The sequence below is a fragment of the Oncorhynchus tshawytscha genome, linkage group LG12 (genome assembly GCF_018296145.1).
Source record: "Oncorhynchus tshawytscha isolate Ot180627B linkage group LG12, Otsh_v2.0, whole genome shotgun sequence".
NCBI classification, from domain to species: Eukaryota; Metazoa; Chordata; class Actinopteri; order Salmoniformes; family Salmonidae; genus Oncorhynchus; species Oncorhynchus tshawytscha.
In genome coordinates, this window is record NC_056440.1 from 21,203,300 (window position 1) to 21,222,487 (window position 19,188).

Genomic DNA, 19,188 nt, shown 5'->3' on the forward strand with positions numbered 1-19,188 from the left:
GACAAATATCCCATTTTTTATTATTGGATGAGTTGGATATGGCTCTGGCTACATTTATTATTAGAAATACATACAGTCATGTGAAAAAGTAAGTACATCCCCTGAAAAGTAGTAATTTTTTCTAAATATTTGGACAGATGTATATGAAGTCTTTACTTCAACACTATTGACAGATAAAGGTAACCTAATTTAACAAATGAAACAGATTATACTTTGCAATAATTTATTCATTAAAAAAAAATCTACAGAAATGCAATACCATAATGTGAAAAAAAGAAATACACCCCTAGCTTCAATAGCTGGTGTTGCCCCCTTTGGCTGAAATATCTTCATGTAGCCCCAAACCATAATGCCACAGCCTCCATGATTTACGGTTGATATGAGGTTCTTCTGTTCAAAGACCGTGTTTCGTTTTCACCAAAGATGTGGCCAAACAACTCCACCTTTGAGTCATCTGTCCAGAGCACATTGTTCCAGTAGTTTTGGTCTTTACCCAGGTGTTGTCTGGCAAACGTCAGTCTTGATTTTCTTTTTTTTGAGAGCAGGGGCTTCTTCCTGACCTCCCATGTAGGCCAAGTTTGTGCAGTCTCTTTCTGACAGTTGACTCATGCACTTCGATATTGATTGTGTCTAGAGAGGCCTGTAGATCCCTTGATGTTACCCTGGGGTTCATTAGAGACTTCTATGAGCATCTTTCGGTCAGCTCTTGGGCTGAATGTGGTGGGACGACCTGTCCTAAGTAGATTTCCAGTGGTCTGGAATTTGTAGATGTTGTATATGAACCATTGGACAGTGGAACAATGTACTTCGAATTGCTTGGAAATGGATTTAGGTAGGGGTGTACACATTTTGTTCTGCGTAAGGAAATTGCATTTGTGTTTATTTTAATTGTATAACATTTTCAAAGCAAATGTTTTTGTGTGTAATTTGTTAAATTGGGTTACCTTTATCAATGAATGTGGTTGGAATTTAGCCCAAATATCCATGTGTCCAAATATGTAAACCCCCCAAAAGACCACTTTCGAAAGGGTGTACTTACTTTTTCCAGGACTGTATATGGCTCTAGATGTAGCCAGTTACATCCCTCTACATAATTATATGGTCACCTCACCTACCTATGAAAATATGGATTTCTCCAAATGTTTTATCATGAACATAGGAGACCAATATTCAATCTACATTTCTGTGGTTAGGTATTTTCTTGTCACTGCACTTGTCTTTGGGATTTAGATGAGGGGAGAGTGACCTCTACTGGCCAACTATCAACATACAGATTTAAATGTCCAATTCAAATACAATACACGACCAAAAGTATGGGGACACCTGCTTGTCGAACAACTCATTCCAAAATCAACATGGAGTTTGCTGCTAAAACACATCTCCACCCTTCTGGGAAGGCTTTCCACTAGATGTTGGAGCATTGATGCAGGGACTTGCTTCCATTCAGCCACAAGAGCATTAGAGAGGTTGGGCACGGAGGCATGGCTTATTCGATGGGGTTGAGGAGGTCATGGCTCTGTGCAGGCCAGTCAAGTTCTTCCACACCGATCTCGACAAACCATTTCTGTATGGACCTCGCTTTGTGCACGGGAGCATTGTCATGCTGAAACCGGAAAGTGCCTTCCCCAAACTGTTTGCCACAAAGTTGGAAGCACAGAATCGTCTAGAATGTCATGCTGTAGAGTTAAGATTTCCCTTCACTGGAACTAAGGGGCCGAATCACGAAAAACAGCCCCAGGCCATTATTCCTCCTCCACCAAACTTTACAGTTGGCACAATGCATTGGGGCAGGTAGTGTTCTCATGGCATCCGTCAAACTCAGATTCGTCCGTCAGACTGCCAGATGGTGAAGCGTGATTCATCCCTCCAGAGAACACGTTTTCACTGCTCCAGAGTCCAATGGCAGCAAGCTTTACACCACTCCAGCCGATGCTTGGCATTGCGCATGGTAATCTTAGGCTTGTGTGCGGCTGCTCCGCCATGGAAACCCATTTCATGAAGCTTCCAACAAACAATTATTTTGCTGATGTTGCTTCCAGAGGAAGTTTGGAACTAGGTAGTGAGTGTTGGAACTGAGAACAGACGATTTTTACGTGCTTCGCGCTTTAGCACTCGGTGGTCCCGTTCTGTGAGCTTGTGTGGCCTACCACTTCACGGTTGAGCCGTTGTTGCTCCTAGACGTTTCCACTTCACAATAACAGCACTTACAGTTGACTGGGGCAGCTCTAGCAGGGCAGAAATTTGGCAAACTGACTTGTTGGAAAGGTGACACATAGGAGACCCCTCCTGTCTCAGCTTCCAGTATTTATGCTGCAATAGTTTGCGTCTCTGACTCTGAATGAGCGGCTATGAAAAGCCAACTGAGATTTACTCCTGAAGTGGCTGACCTGTTGCACCCACTTCAACCACTGCAATTATTATTTGACCCTGCTGGTCATCTATGAATGTTTGAACATCTTGGCCACGTACCGTTACAATCTCCACCCGGCACAGCCGGAAGAGGACTGGCCACCCGTCAGAGTCTGGTTCCGCTCTAGGTTTCTTCCTAGGATCCTGCCTTTCTTGGGAGTTTTTCCTAGCCACCGTGCATCTACATCTGCATTGCTTGCTGATTGGGCTGTTAGGCTGGGTTTCTGTACAGCACTTTGTGACATCGGCTGATGTAAAAAGAGCTTTATAAATACATTTGATTGATTGATCCTATGACGATGGCATGTTAAAAGTCACAAAGCTCTTTAGTAAGGCTATCCTACTGGTCATGTTTGTCTATGGAGATTGCATGGCTGTGTGCTCAAATTTATACACCTGTCAGCAACAGGTGGCTGAAACTGAATCCACTACTTTTGTCCACATACTTTTGTATATAGTGTATATGACCCCTGCAAAGACCATTTTGTAATCGCATACATTAGTCGCCTGCTACTTGATTTATTTCTGTATTTACCATATCAATATGTAGAGCCGAATGCTTTCCTTTCCATTAGCTAAAACATCCATTTCATGACTATAAATATTAGGGTGAAAAAGCACGATTCAGTTTAGGTTCTCTATAACAGCCAAATTAGAGACAAGGAAAAATACATCCGGTCCAAAGGGGAAATGAATACCAGTAAGACTAAATACAATGGTTTTTAATGTTGACATTTAATATTCACTATGATTACCAGTTGAGTTAGTATTGATTGGTTGGTCAGTAGATAATTGTGTGTATATTGACTAGCTTGGTTTGGGAAACCAGCTAGAGATCACTGCAGTCTAATCTATTGTAGGAAATAACTATAGCAGTAACTTTAATTGTTTAGAATGTAAAAAATATACACTACCAGTCAAGTTTTAGAACACATACTCATTCAAGGGTTTCTTTATTTTCACTATTTCCTACATTATAGAATAATAGTGAAGACATCAAAACTATGAAATAACACATGGAATCATGTAGTAACCAAAAGTGTTAAACAAAACATAAATATAGCCACCCTTTGCACTCTTAACTAGCTTTTTGATGTTATTTAACTAGGCAAGTCAGTTAAGAACAAATTATTATTTTCAATAACGGAACTATGGGTTAATTTGCCTTGTTCAAGGGCAGAATGACAGATTTTTACCATGTCAGCCTGGGGATTTGATCTTGCAACCTTTCGGTTTACTAGTCCAACGCTCTAACCACTAGGCTACCTGCTGCCCCGAGCTTCATGAGGTAGTCATCTGGAATGCATTTCAATTAACAGGTGTGCCTTGTTAAAAGTTAATTTGTGGAATTTCATTCCTTCTTAATGCGTTTGAGCCAATCAGTTGTATTGTGGTAAGGTACGGGTGGTATACAAAAGATAGCCCTATTTGGTAAAATACCAAGTTCATATTATGGCAAGAACAGCTCAAATAAGCAAAGGGAAATAACAGTCCAACACCTTTCTAGTTACTACATGATCCCATGTGTTGGTTCATAGATTTGATGTCTTCACTATTATTCTACAACATAGAAAATAGTTTTTAAAAAACCTTGAATGAGTAGCTGTTCCATAACTTTTGACCGGTAGTGTATATATTTATAAACTTTTTAGACATTTCAAGAGAGGCCTGTATAATGTTCAGACAATTAATAGTTTGGAAGAGCCCCATTTTATTTAATGAATACAGGAGGTACACATTCAAAGAGTAAAATATGCACTGTCTGTACATCTCCTACTCCCATGAGCCTTGGTAAATGACAACTGCCAAACTTGTTAAATCACATTAAAAGGTAGATTGTTCTATTTATACTACTTAATTACTAAAAACAAAAATAGTGCTTTATAAAACTCACAACAATCAATAGCTATCAAAAGCAGGTGGAAATGGCCAACCATAGTCAAAAAAAATAAGGACCTTCGTAGTGAATAGGGTGCCATTTCATTCACAGCCAGTGTACAGGTAGTGGACAGGCTAGCATTGGAGTGGCTCATAGGTCAGTGTGATTCACTTCTTCCAGGGGAGGGTGTAGTAGAGCATGGATGGAGCTGCGTCTGCGCCTGGTCTTCCTGCAGACAGCACTAATGGAGTCCAGAGAGGTGTGGGGTAGCCAGGCCAGGCCAGAGGCCTCCAGGGTGCTGCTCTGGTTCCTCAGGCTGCGGCGGACAGACTGATGCCCCCTGCAGGGGAGAGGCCTTAGCACATCATCAATGTTGAACTCCTTCTGTGCCCAGGGGGAAAGGAGGGAGTCTGGGTAGGAGGTGGATGCCTGTTCTATAACGTTACCCAGCTCCATTCCGGACCCATGGTTATCATTCTCCACTGCCTGTGGCCCATTTGGCTGGGAAGCCTGCTCCTCCTCTATGACTGAGCTGGCGTATATAGAGCTCCTTCTACCTCTGGAGCGGCCTGGGCCCTGAGCTGCTCCTCTCTGCCCGCCTTTGTTTGGACTCTGTTCTACATGGCTCACTGCCTTCTGCTCTGAGGGAGCCACTGTGGTGCTAACCTCATCTGGAGGAGGGCAGGGTGAAGTTGTATCAGTGTCTGCTCTAGCTGGACTATCCCCACTCCTACCTGCATCTGGAAGTGTGCCAGTGCATTGGTCTGTATCTACAGGGTCTGAGGTACAGTGTGTATTAGGTTCACCCTCTCTGTTACCAGGTACTGTGTGCTTGGCTGGGCTGGACACTAAAACCTCTGGCTGGGTTCTTTCTGTTGGGTCTTGTTCTGTATCAAAGTTCTTTACCTGCTCCTCGGTCTCTTCACTCAGCCAGTTATCAACAGGAACACTGACCTTCCTGCCCTTCCCTCTACCTACTCTAATAACACTCTGCCTTTTGGTTCTGGAGGTCTTTGTTGGACCTGACCATCTTCTCCAGATCTGTGCTGCTCTTCCAGTCCCAGAGCTGTCTGTGGTGGTGGAGCCTACAGGGCTCTGGCAGTCTACTGAAGGCCCATCAGAGGGCTCTGCAGCTGGGGTGGTGTCTTCTGGTGAGTCCTCACTGACCGGGGGGCAGAAGCGGCTTGACCACAGGGCTGCAGCTGTGACCACTGCGGTGACGGGGTCACTGTTAAAGTATTCTTCTAATAGGATGGAGTCTTCTTTGGCTGTGGCGGGAGGATAGACAACATGGGTTACTACTGAACATGAAACATGTTCTCAGAACGTTAATTAAATACCTAAAATAACCTATAATTTCCATCCTCAGAAGATTAATAAAACCTACCAGGAAGACTTTTGGGGAACCATAGTAAAATGTTCTCAGAACCTCCCTGCAACCTGAAAAATGTACGTTCCCAGAACAGGCAAAATGTTAAAAAAGGGCGGCAGGTAGGCTAGCGGTTAAGAGCGTTGGGCCAGTAACCAAAAGGTCATCGGTTCGATTCCCTGAGCTGACTAGGTGAAAAATCTGTCGATGTGCCCTTCCTTGAGCAAGACACAAGCCTAATTGCTCCTGTAAGTTGCTCTGGACATGTACTAAATAACTAAAATGGAAAATGTACTGTCTAGGGCTACTAGCTACCAATACAGACTGTATCTGGACATGCACCTAGTCAGATTGAATGGCCTATGAGAATGCATATACAATCCAATACACAGTAGTAGCATTTCTATTGACTGAACTTAGTATTGTATCTCAAGTGTCTGAGTCCGTGAGAGTAGTTGAATGTGCCTTGACTTGAGTGGTGTATCTAAGTCAGGTGTAGGAAACTAGATTCAACTGCAGCTGGTCAGGGGGCCAGAAAATAATTATAACACTTTACACTGCAAATTGACCACAATTAAGCCCAAAAAGAAATTGTGAAAATAACACCTGGAGACCTGTCCCAAAGCCACTACTGCATTGTCTTAGGTGTGTGCTTGGGGTCATTGTCCTGTTGGAAGGTGAACCGTCACCCCAGTCTGAGGTCCTGAGCATTCTGGAGAAGGTTTTCATCAAGGAGCTCTCTGTATTTTGCTACTTTCAGCTTTCCCTCAATCCTGACTAGACTCCCAGTCCCTGCCACTGAAAAACATACCCACAGCACTGTAAGGATGGTGCCAGGTTTCCACCAGACATGAAGCTTAGCAATCAGGCCAATGAGTTCAATCTTGGTTTCATCAGACCAGAGAATGTTGTTTCTCATAGTCAGAGTCCTTTAGGTACCTTTTGGCCAACTCCAAGCTGGCTGTCATGTGTCTTTTACTGAGGAGTGGCTACAGTCTGGCCACTCTACCATAAAGGCCTGCTTGGTAGAGTGCTACAGAGATGTGAGAACCTTCCAGAAGGACAACCATCTCCACAGAGGAACTCGGGCAGAGTGACCATCGGGTTCTTCTACCATTTAAGAATGATGGAAGCCACTGTGTTCTTTGAGACCTTCAATGATAGACAATTCTTTGCTACACTTCACGAGATCTCCTCCAACACATTCCTGTCTCAGTGCTCTAGGGACAATTTCTTCAACCTCATGGCTTGTTTTTTTCTCTGACATGCATTGTCAACTGTGGGACCTTTATATAGACAGGTGTGTGCATTTCCAAATCATGTCCAATCAAATGAATTTACCACAGGTGGACTACAATCAAGTTGTAGAAACATCTCAAGGATGATCAATGGAAACGGGATGCACCTGCGCTCAATTTTGAGTCTTATAGCAGAAGGTCTGAATACTTATGAAAAAAAGGTATTTCTGTAATGAAATGTTTAACACAATACACACATTTTCAAAACCTGTTTTCACTTTGTCATTATGGGGTATTGTGTGTAGGTTGAGGAAAACAATGTTCTGAATTTAAGAATAAGGCTAACATAACAATGTGGACAAAGGGAAGGGGTCTGAATACTTTCTGAATACTTTTCTACAAATCTCTATTTGTGGGAATACTTGGGAGCAGATTTTTTAAATGGTGATTTTAGTATTTTTAGGCCAACAATTATTATTATTATTATTTTTTTTTTTAACCCAAAACTTGGGGGGGACCCTAAAAAAATAAAAATTGCCCGCGGGACGGTTGCCGACCCCTGATATAAAGTGTCTTCATAAGTGATTGTAGTCCAAGGCCTGTTCGAATACTTCCTTGATGTATACTGTGAATCCAACAGTGGAAGCCTGGCTCTCACCAAACATGTTAGATCAATGATTAGTTCATGGAAGGAATGATTCTTCCTGGGTATTCGAACAGAGCCTAACAGCTGTGTGCTTACCTGTGGGTTTGCAGTTGTGGGGGTGTTGAGGAGAGTGGCTAAGGGAGGACAGGATCTCCGTGATGGGACTGAGGGTAGGGTTCTTGGATGCATAGTCTCTCTTCCCATAGAGAGAACGGTCCACCGCCTTCTTCCCAAAGAAATGCTTTGCTGAGTTCTAGAGAAACACAAACACAGTGAACACCCAAGCTGGTTTGCCCCATTCATACATCACTCCTTGTTTATGTTTTGATTATTCATTGTTTTACTGTCACCTCTGAGGAATGCAGTTATTACAAGTGTAGCTCAGTTGGTAGAGCACGGCACTTGTAACGTCAGGGTAGTGGGTTCCATTCCCAGAACCAACCATACGTAAATTGTATGCCAACATGACTAAGTCACTTTGTATAAAAGCTTATGTTAACTGGCATATACTACAGTGCATTCGGAAAGTATTCAGGCCCCTTGACTTATTCCACATTTTGTTACATAATAGCCTTATTTATTCTAAAATGGATGAAATAAAATGTTTTCCTTATCAATCTACACACAATACCCCATAATGACAAAGTAAAAACAGGTTTTTAGACATTTTAGCAATTTTTTAAAAATACCTTTTTTACGTACATTTTCAAACCCTTTGCTATGAGACTCAAATTGAGCTCAGGTGCATCCTGTTTCAATTGATCATCCTTGATGTTTCTACAACTTGGAGTCCACCTGTAGTAAATTCAATTGATTGGACATGATTTGAAAAGGCACACATCTGTCTATATAAGTTCCCACAGTTGACAGTGCATCAGAACAAAAACCAAGCCGAGAGGTGGAAGGAATTGTCCGTAGAGATCCGAGACAGGATTGTGTCGAAGGCACAGATCTGAGGAAGGGCACCAAAAAATGTATGCTACATTGAAGGTCCCCAAGAACACAGTGGCCTGCATCATTCTTAAATGGAAGAAGTTTGGAACCACCAAGACTCTTCTTCCTAGAGCTGGCCGCACGGCCAAACTGAGCAATCCAGGGAGAAGGGCCTTGCTTAGGGAGGTGACCAAGAACCTGTGTTTTAATAAAATCAACTATGTGCATTGAGCTTGTCTGATGCCTCAAGAGGGCGACAGAGCAAGATAACCAGAAGAAAAAACCTTAACCCAACTACTCTCCTCCCGCTCCTGCTGGCTTTCGCAGGTCTTGCCATTACTCTAATGAAGTTGCCGGTAATAGGAGGAGTCGGCAACCTTTCTCACGTAGAATACTATTTCTACCGATCTGCCTGCCAGTTATGTTACATATGCACATTTGTGAAAGTTTCATTTAATTTATAATAATGCCTTTATATCTCAAAATCATTGTCATATGGCTAATAACAATTCTATCCAAATAAATTCAAATGATAAACCTAAAAAGTAACTTCTATTGCCATCTATGTAAGAACAACCTACATAAAGCCAACAAATAACATTGCGGCCTGCAGGTAGAAAATATCCAGATTAAAAATAAATATCCAATAAATCACATTGGCTACACATCTGCAACGAACTTGAAACATTGTATCAACTATTAACTTGGGTCAGGCCCAAAGCTTGACTAGCGGACTTGCAACATTGTAGAAAATATTCTCAGCCCTCATTTTCCCATGCCAGTAAGCTCTGGACAGACACAGCTTTAGGCTATTTGCGCAAGGGATAAGAAGCAGTGCTTGACTTAGGCAGTAGCTCGCTGAGTACAGGCACCTCAAATGTTCTACTGCTTGAGCTCCTGTTCCTCTTATAGAATATTAGCTCAAAAGAATTGTGGAGCTCCTGCATCTAAATATAAACAGTACCCGCAGACAAAATTAGTACCGGAACCTATTTCAGTCCAAGTCAAGTACTGATAAGAAGCCTATTTTATGACGTTTCCACTGGATCAGAGCATTACATTTTCCCCTTTCACGCCAAGTGGTTATTGAAAAACAGACTTTGTTTGCTTGCTGTTTGAGGTGAAGAAAACATTACTTTGGGAATTTCCACAGGTTATTAGTAGTGATGCATTAAGCCAATCAGAAATACTATCAGATCCCCAAATAGGCACATTTTTATACCTACATTTGCACACAGGCGGGGTAAACTATAGGCCTACCTCTATATGTGCACGTCCTTACTCAACATTGACAGGAGAGCTCCAAACAAAACACAATGACTAAATTGACAGAACTAAAAAATGGAATGAAATAAACCAAAACTTGTTTCTCACAAGTGTAGCATAGGTTGTGCACTCTGCAAACAACGTGTCCACTCCGACAATGAAAACAGTTAGAGACTGAAATAATAATATTGAATGCATTAGAAGAAATAACCATAAACATTGTAGATTAGAAATTACAGGAATTAACGGTAAATGTACAACTGGTGATATACAGTACCAAGAAACACGAGCAATGGACATTAGACCGGTGGAAATCTGTACTTTGGTCTGACGAGTCCAAATGAGATTTTGGGTTACAACCACCGAGTCTTAGCGAGACGCAGAGTAAGTGAACAGATTATCTCTGCATGTGTGGTTCCCACCGTGAAGCATGGAGGTGGTGGAGACACTGATTTATTTAGAATTCAAGGCACACTTAACCAGCATGGCTACCACAGAATTCTGCAGCGATAAGCCATCCCATCTGGTGTTGCGTTTATTGCGACTATCATTTGCTTTTCAACAGGACAATGACCCAACACAGCTCCAGGCTATGTAAGGGCTATTTCAAATCAAATCAATTTATATAGCCCTTCTTACATCAGCTGATATCTCAAAGTGCTGTACAGCCTAAAACCCCAAACAGCAAGCAATGCAGGTGTAGGAGCAGGTGTATTTGACCAAGAAGGAGAGTGATGGAGTGCACAAGCACCAGACCTCAACCCAATTGAGATGGTTTGGGATGAGTTGGACCGCAGAGTGAAGGAAAAAGCAGCCAACAAGCGCTCAGCATATGTGGGAACTCCTTCAACTGTTGGAAAAGCATTCCAGGTGAAGCTGGTTGAGAGAATACCAAGAGTGTGCAAAGCTGTCATCAAGGAAAAGGGTGGCTACTTTGAAGAATCTCAAATATAACACTTTTTGGGTTACTACATGATTCCATGTGTTATTTCATGGTTTTGATGTCTTCACTAATTATTCTACAATGTAGAAAATAGTACAAATAAAGAAACACTCTTGAATGGATAGGTGTGTCCAAACTTTTGACCGATACTGCATGTAATGGGGAATTGATATACACTAACAATCAAATGCAAACAATTCACACAATGAAGTTGTAAAACAAGGAATATGCACAAATTGGCAAGAGAGCGCATTCTGGAGAGAGCAGTGCATTGTGCATCTGGGAGCCTGGTCAATCCCACGTCTGCATTGGCCATGCAGCATTTACGGTGATACGACCTCAGCAGAAGTCAAGCCATTCATACTTCTTGCGCTTCCCAGAGCTGTTGTCAAGGAAGTGAGTTTGTATTTATACAGGATGTACCACCCCCACCTACCGTCAACCAATCATGTCAATGCGGAGCTTTACAAAGCCCTCCGCATTGTTACAACATTTGGGAGGCACGTAGTGATGGGTACAGAGCTGGATTTAGCCTCTGCATATGGAGCCTCCGACCACATTTTAGTATCAAGCATAAATTGGCTTTTAGTCTAGGCCTCCGCATTAGATTAGTTCACTGAGATGGGTGCAAATGTTACTGCTCGACTAAAACAAATCTCGGTCGACCAACAGCCAAACAATCGACTAATTGGGGTCAGCCCTACCTGAAGGACAACCATCTCTGCAGCACTTCACCATTCAGGCCTTTATGGTAGACTGGACAGACTGAAGCCACTCCTCAGTAAAAGGCACGAAACAAGATTCTCTGGTCTGATGAAACCAAGATTGAACTCTCTGGCTTAAATGCCAAGAGTAAAGTCTGGAGGAAACCTGGCACCATCCCTATGGTGAAGCATGGTGGTGGCAGCATCATGCTGTGGGAATGTTTTTCAGTGGCAGGGACTTGGAGACGAGTCAGGATTGGGGAAAAGATGAAGGGAGCAAAGTACAGAGAGATCCTTGATGAAGTCCTGAGCACTCTGGAGCAGGTTCTGACTGGGGCAAAGGTTAACCTTCCAACAGGACAACGACCCTAAGCACACAGCCAAGACAACGCAGGATTAGCTTTGGGGCAAGTCTCAATGTCCTTGAGTGGCCCAGCCAGAGCCCAGCCTTAAACCTGATCAAACATCTCTGGAGAGACCTGAAAATAACTGTGCAGCGACGCTCCCCATCCAACCTGACAGAGCTTGAGAGGATCTGCAGACAAGAATGGGAGAAACTCCCCAAATACAGGTGTGCCAAGCTTGTAGCTTCATACCCAAGTAGACTCAATGGTGTAATCACTGCCAAAAGATGCTTCAACAAAGTACTGAGTAAAGTGTCTCAATACTTATGTAAATGTGATCTGTTTTTTTTGTAATACATAATAAAAACCTGTTTTTGCTTTGTCTTTATTCGGTATTGTGTGTATATGATTTAATCGATTTTAGAATAAGGCTGCAAAGTAACGAAATGTTGAAAAGGTCAAGGGGTCTGAAAACATTCATAATGGACTGTATATATTATTATTATAACAATCCCAGTAGTTTCTTCTTTGGCCCCTCAAATGCTCATTCTCTTCCTTTCCAAAACTAAAGTAAATACAACAAGTACTCCAAACACCACCACCTTCTAAATTAAGTTTAATTCCTGCAGAAATTTTAATAAAGCAACCACTTAAATTCCTTGAGCATGAGAAAGGCAGATTGACCGTGGCTTACAACGAGGCAAGTAGCTTTGTGTATGTAATACCTCCCCAAGGCTTAGCTCACTGTACTACCCACAGCCACAGTGTGTAATATTATACGTCCCTGTAGCGAGACTTATGAGTGATGAGCAGAGCCCAGACCGACCTTCATCCTCCCACAGGCAGACTTGGCAGCCGTGCGAGACGACCTCTTCTTCACAGGCTCACTCTTCTCCTCTGGTTGCTGAAAGAACAGAGATAGATAAGAGAGATATGAAGAGATATACAGTTAGAGGTGGCATTAGGATAGGATCTATTTGGATACACTCACAAGCTCTTCCATTGAGATTAACCCTAGATCATCAGATTAAGATAATATTATTACTATCTCTGGACCAATATTATCTAATTGGTGTGTAAGTGGAGGGAATGAGAATATCCTGTTCAGTGAATGAGTGGTGCATTACCAGACCTTTCTCTTTTTGCTGCGAGAGCGGGCTGTGGCGGCTGGTTCTGGCTCCAGGGCAGGGTCAGGCACTGGGGCAGCATCTAAAGCAAACACACCTCCGCTTAAGCCTCTCATTTGACCTCACTGACACCCCTGTAAACACTAAACCAATGACTTGAGGCTGAGGTGCTGTTACATAAGGGGAGAGAGAGAAAGGTGGGTGGAATAGAATTTGAATTCTGACCACAAGTCCCAAATGGCAACCCATTCCCTATATAGCGCACTATTTAGGAAATAGGGTGCCATTTGAGACACACCACCAGTCTAAACTAGATACTAGTAACTAGATCTCACCTGGCATTTCCTCACAAACAGAGTCCTCCTCTTGAAAAGCTGATGTCAGATCCAGAGGTCCAGTCTCCAGCTCTGAAAATACATACAGCAAGTGACAACAATGTGAAGTTTTACACAGAGCTTGACTAGAAACAGCTTCCTCTCAGCAATGATCACTGTTCAACAACCAACCTGCATTGTCCATCCATGAACTGTCAACATCTTCTTCCATTGAAGGGAAAGGGATCTGAGGGCATCGAGAATTACTGCATTATTTACATGGTCAATAACTAACCCACATGCTGGATTACCAGAAAGAACAATTCAATGATTGGTCGTACTCATTAGGGAACACTGTAGCAAAACGTTTGGCAAAGGAAAACAAGTGTTTCTTATTGGAAGTTCAGGTAGTCCCTTCCTGTTTCAGTAACCGTCTGCTTCCGTTTGGTCCCTAATGAATAAGACCCTGGCCTCATCATTTTGGGACAGGTCAATCACTGTGTTGGTGATTGACAGGTACCTTTCCCTGAGTGTGGGTGCTCTCCTGTTCCCCACAGCAGGGTCCCATAGCGAGGGGTGGGGAGGCTCCAGTTAGAGAGGGGCTGCTGAAGTCCGGCCGGGCCAGGGTTAAGGGGGTCTTCAGCAGTGACCTCAGCTGGGACCCCCCGGCAGATGTTGGGGCGCGGACCGGGGTTCCCCCCTTCCGTAGAGGGGTGCTGGGGGGAAGGTTCTTGTCAAAGAGTTCAGGGGGCAGCAGGATCCCGAAACGCACCTGCTTCTTCATAGTGGAGTTAACGTTGCCACCATCAGCTTCATCTGAAGGACAAATAAATATTGTTTATTCATCAACATCACTTGACCATAACAGATTTATTCAACCTACTGCTTCTCATACAGAAAAATGTTAGAGGGTGATGAATCATGACCAACAACAGCCTTTGCTGCTCTCAGAAACAGGCCCTTTCTTGCTTCAGTTTTTGCTTAGTCAATATTGTCTGTAGTATGCTTAACTTGCACTGGGCTTCAAAGCGTGATAAAGATGAAAGGATAGGATCCTCTATAACAACAGAGGAGAGCAGCATATTTACCAGTGGGGTTCATCTCCAAAAGAGATGGCATGGCGAACAGCTGGGGCAGAGTTGTCCTGACTTGTCCTGAATGCAAAACCAGAGGTTGGCTGGGGCTGTGCAGTTCAAAAGAGCACTCCTGTGGGGTGAGAGGGAACCAAAGATAATGTTTGAGAGCCAGGCAGGAACCTGTGGTGAAAGTAGCAGTTGTGTTCACTGCAGAACTGTGAGGGTTTCACAGAGAGGAAAGGAGGCTGCGAACTATATAGGGTTCCATTTGGGACACAACACCGCAGTGATGTGTCCCAAATGGAACCCTATATAGTTCATTACATTTGACCAGGGCCCCGGCCCTGGACCAAAGTTATTTTTATTTTTTTACACCAGGTCAGTTGACACTACATAAGGAATAGGGTGCCATTTGGAACACATTTGGTATGTGTGTGTGTGGGGAAGAGGCTAGATGAAATTTTACCTGGTCCTGCTCCTCCTTGGTGGGAGTGCAGTGCTGCTGCATCATAGGAGAGGGCTGTGGCTTGCCCTGGGTGATCTGGGACACAGCATCAGTACCCAGGGCTGGTGACAGAGACACACTAGCAGGTTCTACATTGAGAGCTGGCTGATGGTCCTTGTCCTGGACAACTGCAACCTGAGGAGGTGATCATGATGGGTTAGTGGTTGTCAGGACATTGTGGTCACAGTATAATGGTTCATAATAATTAATTGAGTTTATAAAGACCTTTCTTACCAGTTGCTCAACATGCACACGACAAAGTTGAAAAAAAGACACCAACACCAACTGAATGGTTTGCCAAGTTATATTAGTCATTTAACAGACAGAAATGTTTTGCCAGTGTGATGAGGTTACCTCCGTGTTCTGTTGCTGCTTCAGTATGGTGGCAGTGCGTTTGAGGACAGGAGTGGTGGCCTCCCTAATCTCCTCCACACACTCCCCCAGAGTGCGTGCTGTGCAGCACCTCTTACTGGGTGGGGAAGTCAGAGAGGGATGCTGGCTCACTGGGGACATGTTCTCCTTCCCACCACTATCACAGCTCCACCCACCTGATAGTTAAGACAACACCCATCAACAACTATAGCCCAGAATAGAAAACTCTTAAAGAATATACTAAAAGGGACAATCTGTAGTTTCTGGATGAGACGTTTTTAGGAGCTCCAAAAACACAACACCAGAAAAATGCTGGTTTCTCCATGCCCTCACTGAAGTATAACGTATATATTAAAACTTTAAAAGGTGCTACACATAGGATTTGTGTTGTTGCATTGTAATTTCAGGAAACGTCCATAATACATATTCCGCTAATAGTGGAATGATAGTGTTTCACAGTATTACTTACCCACCAGTGTGTTGATTGAGAAAACAAGCAGTGATTAGTGTAGGGAATCATTGTACCACAAACTGAAATTGAGGGAACAGTGTAGAATTTTAGCAAGAAGGAAATTACGAAACAGCTTTCCCAGTTCGACAACAAATTCTGCTCCTTCTGGAAAAATCAATAGGCAAATATCACAGCCAATCACAACACTGGCGTAATACTGTAGAACACTATAATTCCACTATTAGCGCCAGATACTGTATATTATGGACATTTTCTGAAATGACAATGCAAAAAATATCTTACAAATCCTGTGTGTAGAACCTTTAAACATTTTTTGGGGAAAAAGTCCAACATAATCTGATAACTTTTAAATAGTATACTCAGACAAAGCACCAGTTTCAGTTCACGTAATAATATGTGATTAATAACTGATTTATCCTTTTACATTGAAGCAGACTGACCACCAGACAGAACATCTCTCGTCTTGATGCATCCCCTCGTGTGATCTTCATTCTCCTCCACATTCATAATGCTCTGGAAGATGGCCATCTTCTGCTTTAGAGTAGAGGGGACTCTGGGAAAGAAGGGGATGGCTTGGGTATCCTACGAAGAGAGAGAGAAAAAAGAAATGCACAGTGAACACAAATGGCTTAATTTTATGTGATGCAATTGGTTCATTTTCAATGACAAATGCAGTGTAGCAAGAGACAGCTTATAGGCTTGTCATAAATGTATAGCTCTAACTCAGATGAACACAAACAGTCCTAGAGCAACTTTTATTTGCAGTGCACTAGTTAGTTAAATGCACAATCTTTGAGTATGAATGAATGAGCAAACTCATCTCACCTGTGGTGTTGTGGGGGGAGTTTTCATCCTTTGTTGGGCAATGTAGCGGATTAGGGAGTTGGTCTCTGGTGAACTCCGTACCCCAACATTGGACCTCCGCTTCACCTTCAGCTGAGCTAGGCGAGATTTTTCTGGGGAAAGACAATACATGCACCATTCAATGGGACATTCTTGATTCAGAAAAACAAACAATTGTCTTGTCAAAGCAATGTCTAGACCTTGAACATATAGCTAGCTACATTGCCCAGATAAATTTGTGTTTAGGGTTATAATCATGAGTTAATTGCAGGGTAAAGTCGGAAAGAGCAGTGGACCCAGTGGAATGATATCAACAGAGTCAACTCACTTCTTCTGTCTGAATTACCTTTGACGTTAGAAGATGGCGTGAAGCTTTGAGTGGAGATACCGAGTTGAGAGGGTGTGAGCAGGGTGAAATCCAAGGGTGATGTGATGTTGCTCATTGGAGAAAGACACGAGGCCTCCAGTAGAGTCAAGTTGTCCATTTTCAACTCTGAACTTAACGTCTGTCATATAAACCAAGAAATTAATCAACTGTTGTCAATAACAATTGATCAAATTGGGTCGATAATGCATTCAATAAAGGCAAAAAGGCTGACAAACCAAGCAACGACTGATGATCATACAAAAGTTTAAACAAGTGCTAGCGAGGAAAGGTTATGCGACAGGCGTTTGTAGCTTGCAAGTTGACGCTATACATCCAACAAGTACATATTAAAACGAAGTTAAAGCCATTTAACACCTTTATAAACCAACTCTGACGTTAGCGAAATACAAGTTCACATTTACGTTACAATATGGCTAGCTAACGTTAGCTCAGAGTTTCTTGGCAAGCTAACTTTAACAATACATTCACTGAATCGACAAAACATATTACCTAGCGAAACAGATCAGCGACCATAATAATAATAAGCTAAATGACTAGATAGCAACAACGAAACCGTTTTCCAGCTAGCTAACATGTTACAGCTGGCAAGCTAACCTAGGTCCCTAGCGAAATGCACCACTCACAGTAGCCGTGGCACGAAATTCCTTCCGCGACTCGAATAAAGGCTAAAATCTTCTTGAACGTAAACATGTCCAACAAAATAATTACATGTACGTTCAACAAACGTAAAAGTACATTCAAAAACGTTTGCATTCAAACGTATCAAAATACTGACATAATGCGAAGTTATGGACATTTGGGGACTATTTCGTATGTCTACAGAAGGATCTAATTTCATACGAACTCGCCAATGAATGTGAAAACACATGTCACGTGTCTCTGCAAGATCCAATGAATCACATTTGATTTAGTACTCTAAAATGTGTCCCTACGCATTCAAAATAAGTATGAACGGCTGAAGTATCCCAACGTATTCTCTCAGAAACAAATCAAAGCTAAAGAAACGTCCAAATTGTTCAGAAATACAGTGGTATTTTCATGCACTCTTCTTTGTAATTGCAACTTAGTCTCACATAGCCTATATAATGCATCTAAAATGTCAAGAAATTGTGATGAAAACCAAATAGGCAAACAGTTGGATTGGTTAGATCAGTGGTTCCCAAACTTGTTATAGGCCCGTACCCCTTCAAACATTCAACTTCCAGCTGCGTACCCCCTCTAGCACCAGGGTCAGCGCACTCTCAAATGTTGTTCTTTGACATCATTGTAAACCTGCCACACATGACACATTTATTAAACATAAGAATGAGTGTCAGTTTTTGTCACAACCCGACTGGTGGGAAATGACAAAGAGCTGTTCTTGGACCAGGGCACAAATAATATAATAATAATAAATAAATGTCTTTATTTAGCCATTTTACATATAAAACCTTATTTGTTCATCAAAAATTGTGAATAACTCACCACAGATTATGAGAAGGGTGGTCTTGAAAGGATGCACATAACTCTGCAATGTTGGGTTGTATTGGAGAGAGTCTCAGTCTTAAATCATTTCCCTATCCAAAAATCTGGCAGTGAGTTCTGATTCATTTTCACAGAACGCTTGTTGCAATTTCGTTGAGGCTCTCTCGTTCAGATATCTGTAAGTGGACTGGAGGTAGGGTATGAAAGGGATAACGAATCCAGTTGTTTATGTCATCCGTTTCGGGAAAGTACCTGCGTAATTGCGCACCCAGCTCACTCAGGTGCTTCACTATAGCACATTTGACATTGTCCGTAAGCTTGAGTTCATTTGCACACAAAAAATCATACAATGATGGAAAGACCTGTGTGTTGTCCTTGTTAATGCAGACAGAAAAGAGCTCCAACTTCTTAATCATAGCCTCAATTTTGTCCCGCACATTGAATATAGTTGCAGAGAGTCCCTGTAATCCTAGATTCAGATCATCCAGGTGAGAAAAAACATCACATAGATAGCCCAGTCGTGTGAGAAACTATATGAGAGTTCAGGGGCCTTGCTTTAAACATTTTCACTGTAGTGTCCAAAACGTCTTTCAAGCTGTCAGCCATTCCCTTGGCAGCAAGAGCCTCTCGGTGGATGCTGCAGTGTACCCAAGTAGTGTCGGGAGCAACTGCTTGCATGCCACTATGTCTCTCTGCCATAGCTTTTGCGCCATTAGTACAGATACCAACACATCTTGACCACCAAAGTCCATTTGATGACACAAAGCTATCCAGTACTTTAAAAATATCCTCTCATGTTGTCCTGGTTTCCAGTGGTTTGCAGAAGAGGAAGAGGATGTCTTCCTTAATTGACCCCATGTCTTACTACTCGAAAGTCGTCTTTATTCTCACTCAAA

At 42.5% G+C, this 19,188-nt stretch overlaps 1 protein-coding gene across 5 annotated transcripts; it reads right to left on the reverse strand.

The window, feature by feature from the left end:
* Positions 1-4,100: 4,100 nt before the first annotated feature.
* LOC112262698 (cell division cycle-associated protein 2-like) lies at positions 4,101-17,634 on the reverse strand. 5 transcript variants are annotated; one of them, XM_024438395.2, is made up of 14 exons: positions 17,452-17,634; positions 16,769-16,946; positions 16,423-16,553; positions 16,038-16,179; positions 15,108-15,301; positions 14,715-14,888; positions 14,261-14,378; positions 13,693-13,988; positions 13,365-13,419; positions 13,194-13,265; positions 12,864-12,940; positions 12,558-12,635; positions 7,638-7,794; positions 4,101-5,556 (listed from the first exon to the last, which is right to left on the reverse strand). In XM_024438395.2, exons 2-14 carry the CDS (start codon positions 16,923-16,925, stop codon positions 4,439-4,441), a joined length of 2,769 nt encoding a protein of 922 aa, XP_024294163.1. In that variant the 5' UTR covers positions 16,926-16,946; positions 17,452-17,634; the 3' UTR covers positions 4,101-4,438. The 5 variants fall into 5 exon arrangements, with proteins under 5 accessions (XP_024294163.1, XP_042187372.1, XP_024294162.1 ...); XM_042331438.1 differs by having other exon boundaries at positions 16,787-16,946; positions 17,452-17,633; XM_024438394.2 differs by having other exon boundaries at positions 17,318-17,454.
* Between the last annotated feature and the right edge of the window lie 1,554 nt (positions 17,635-19,188).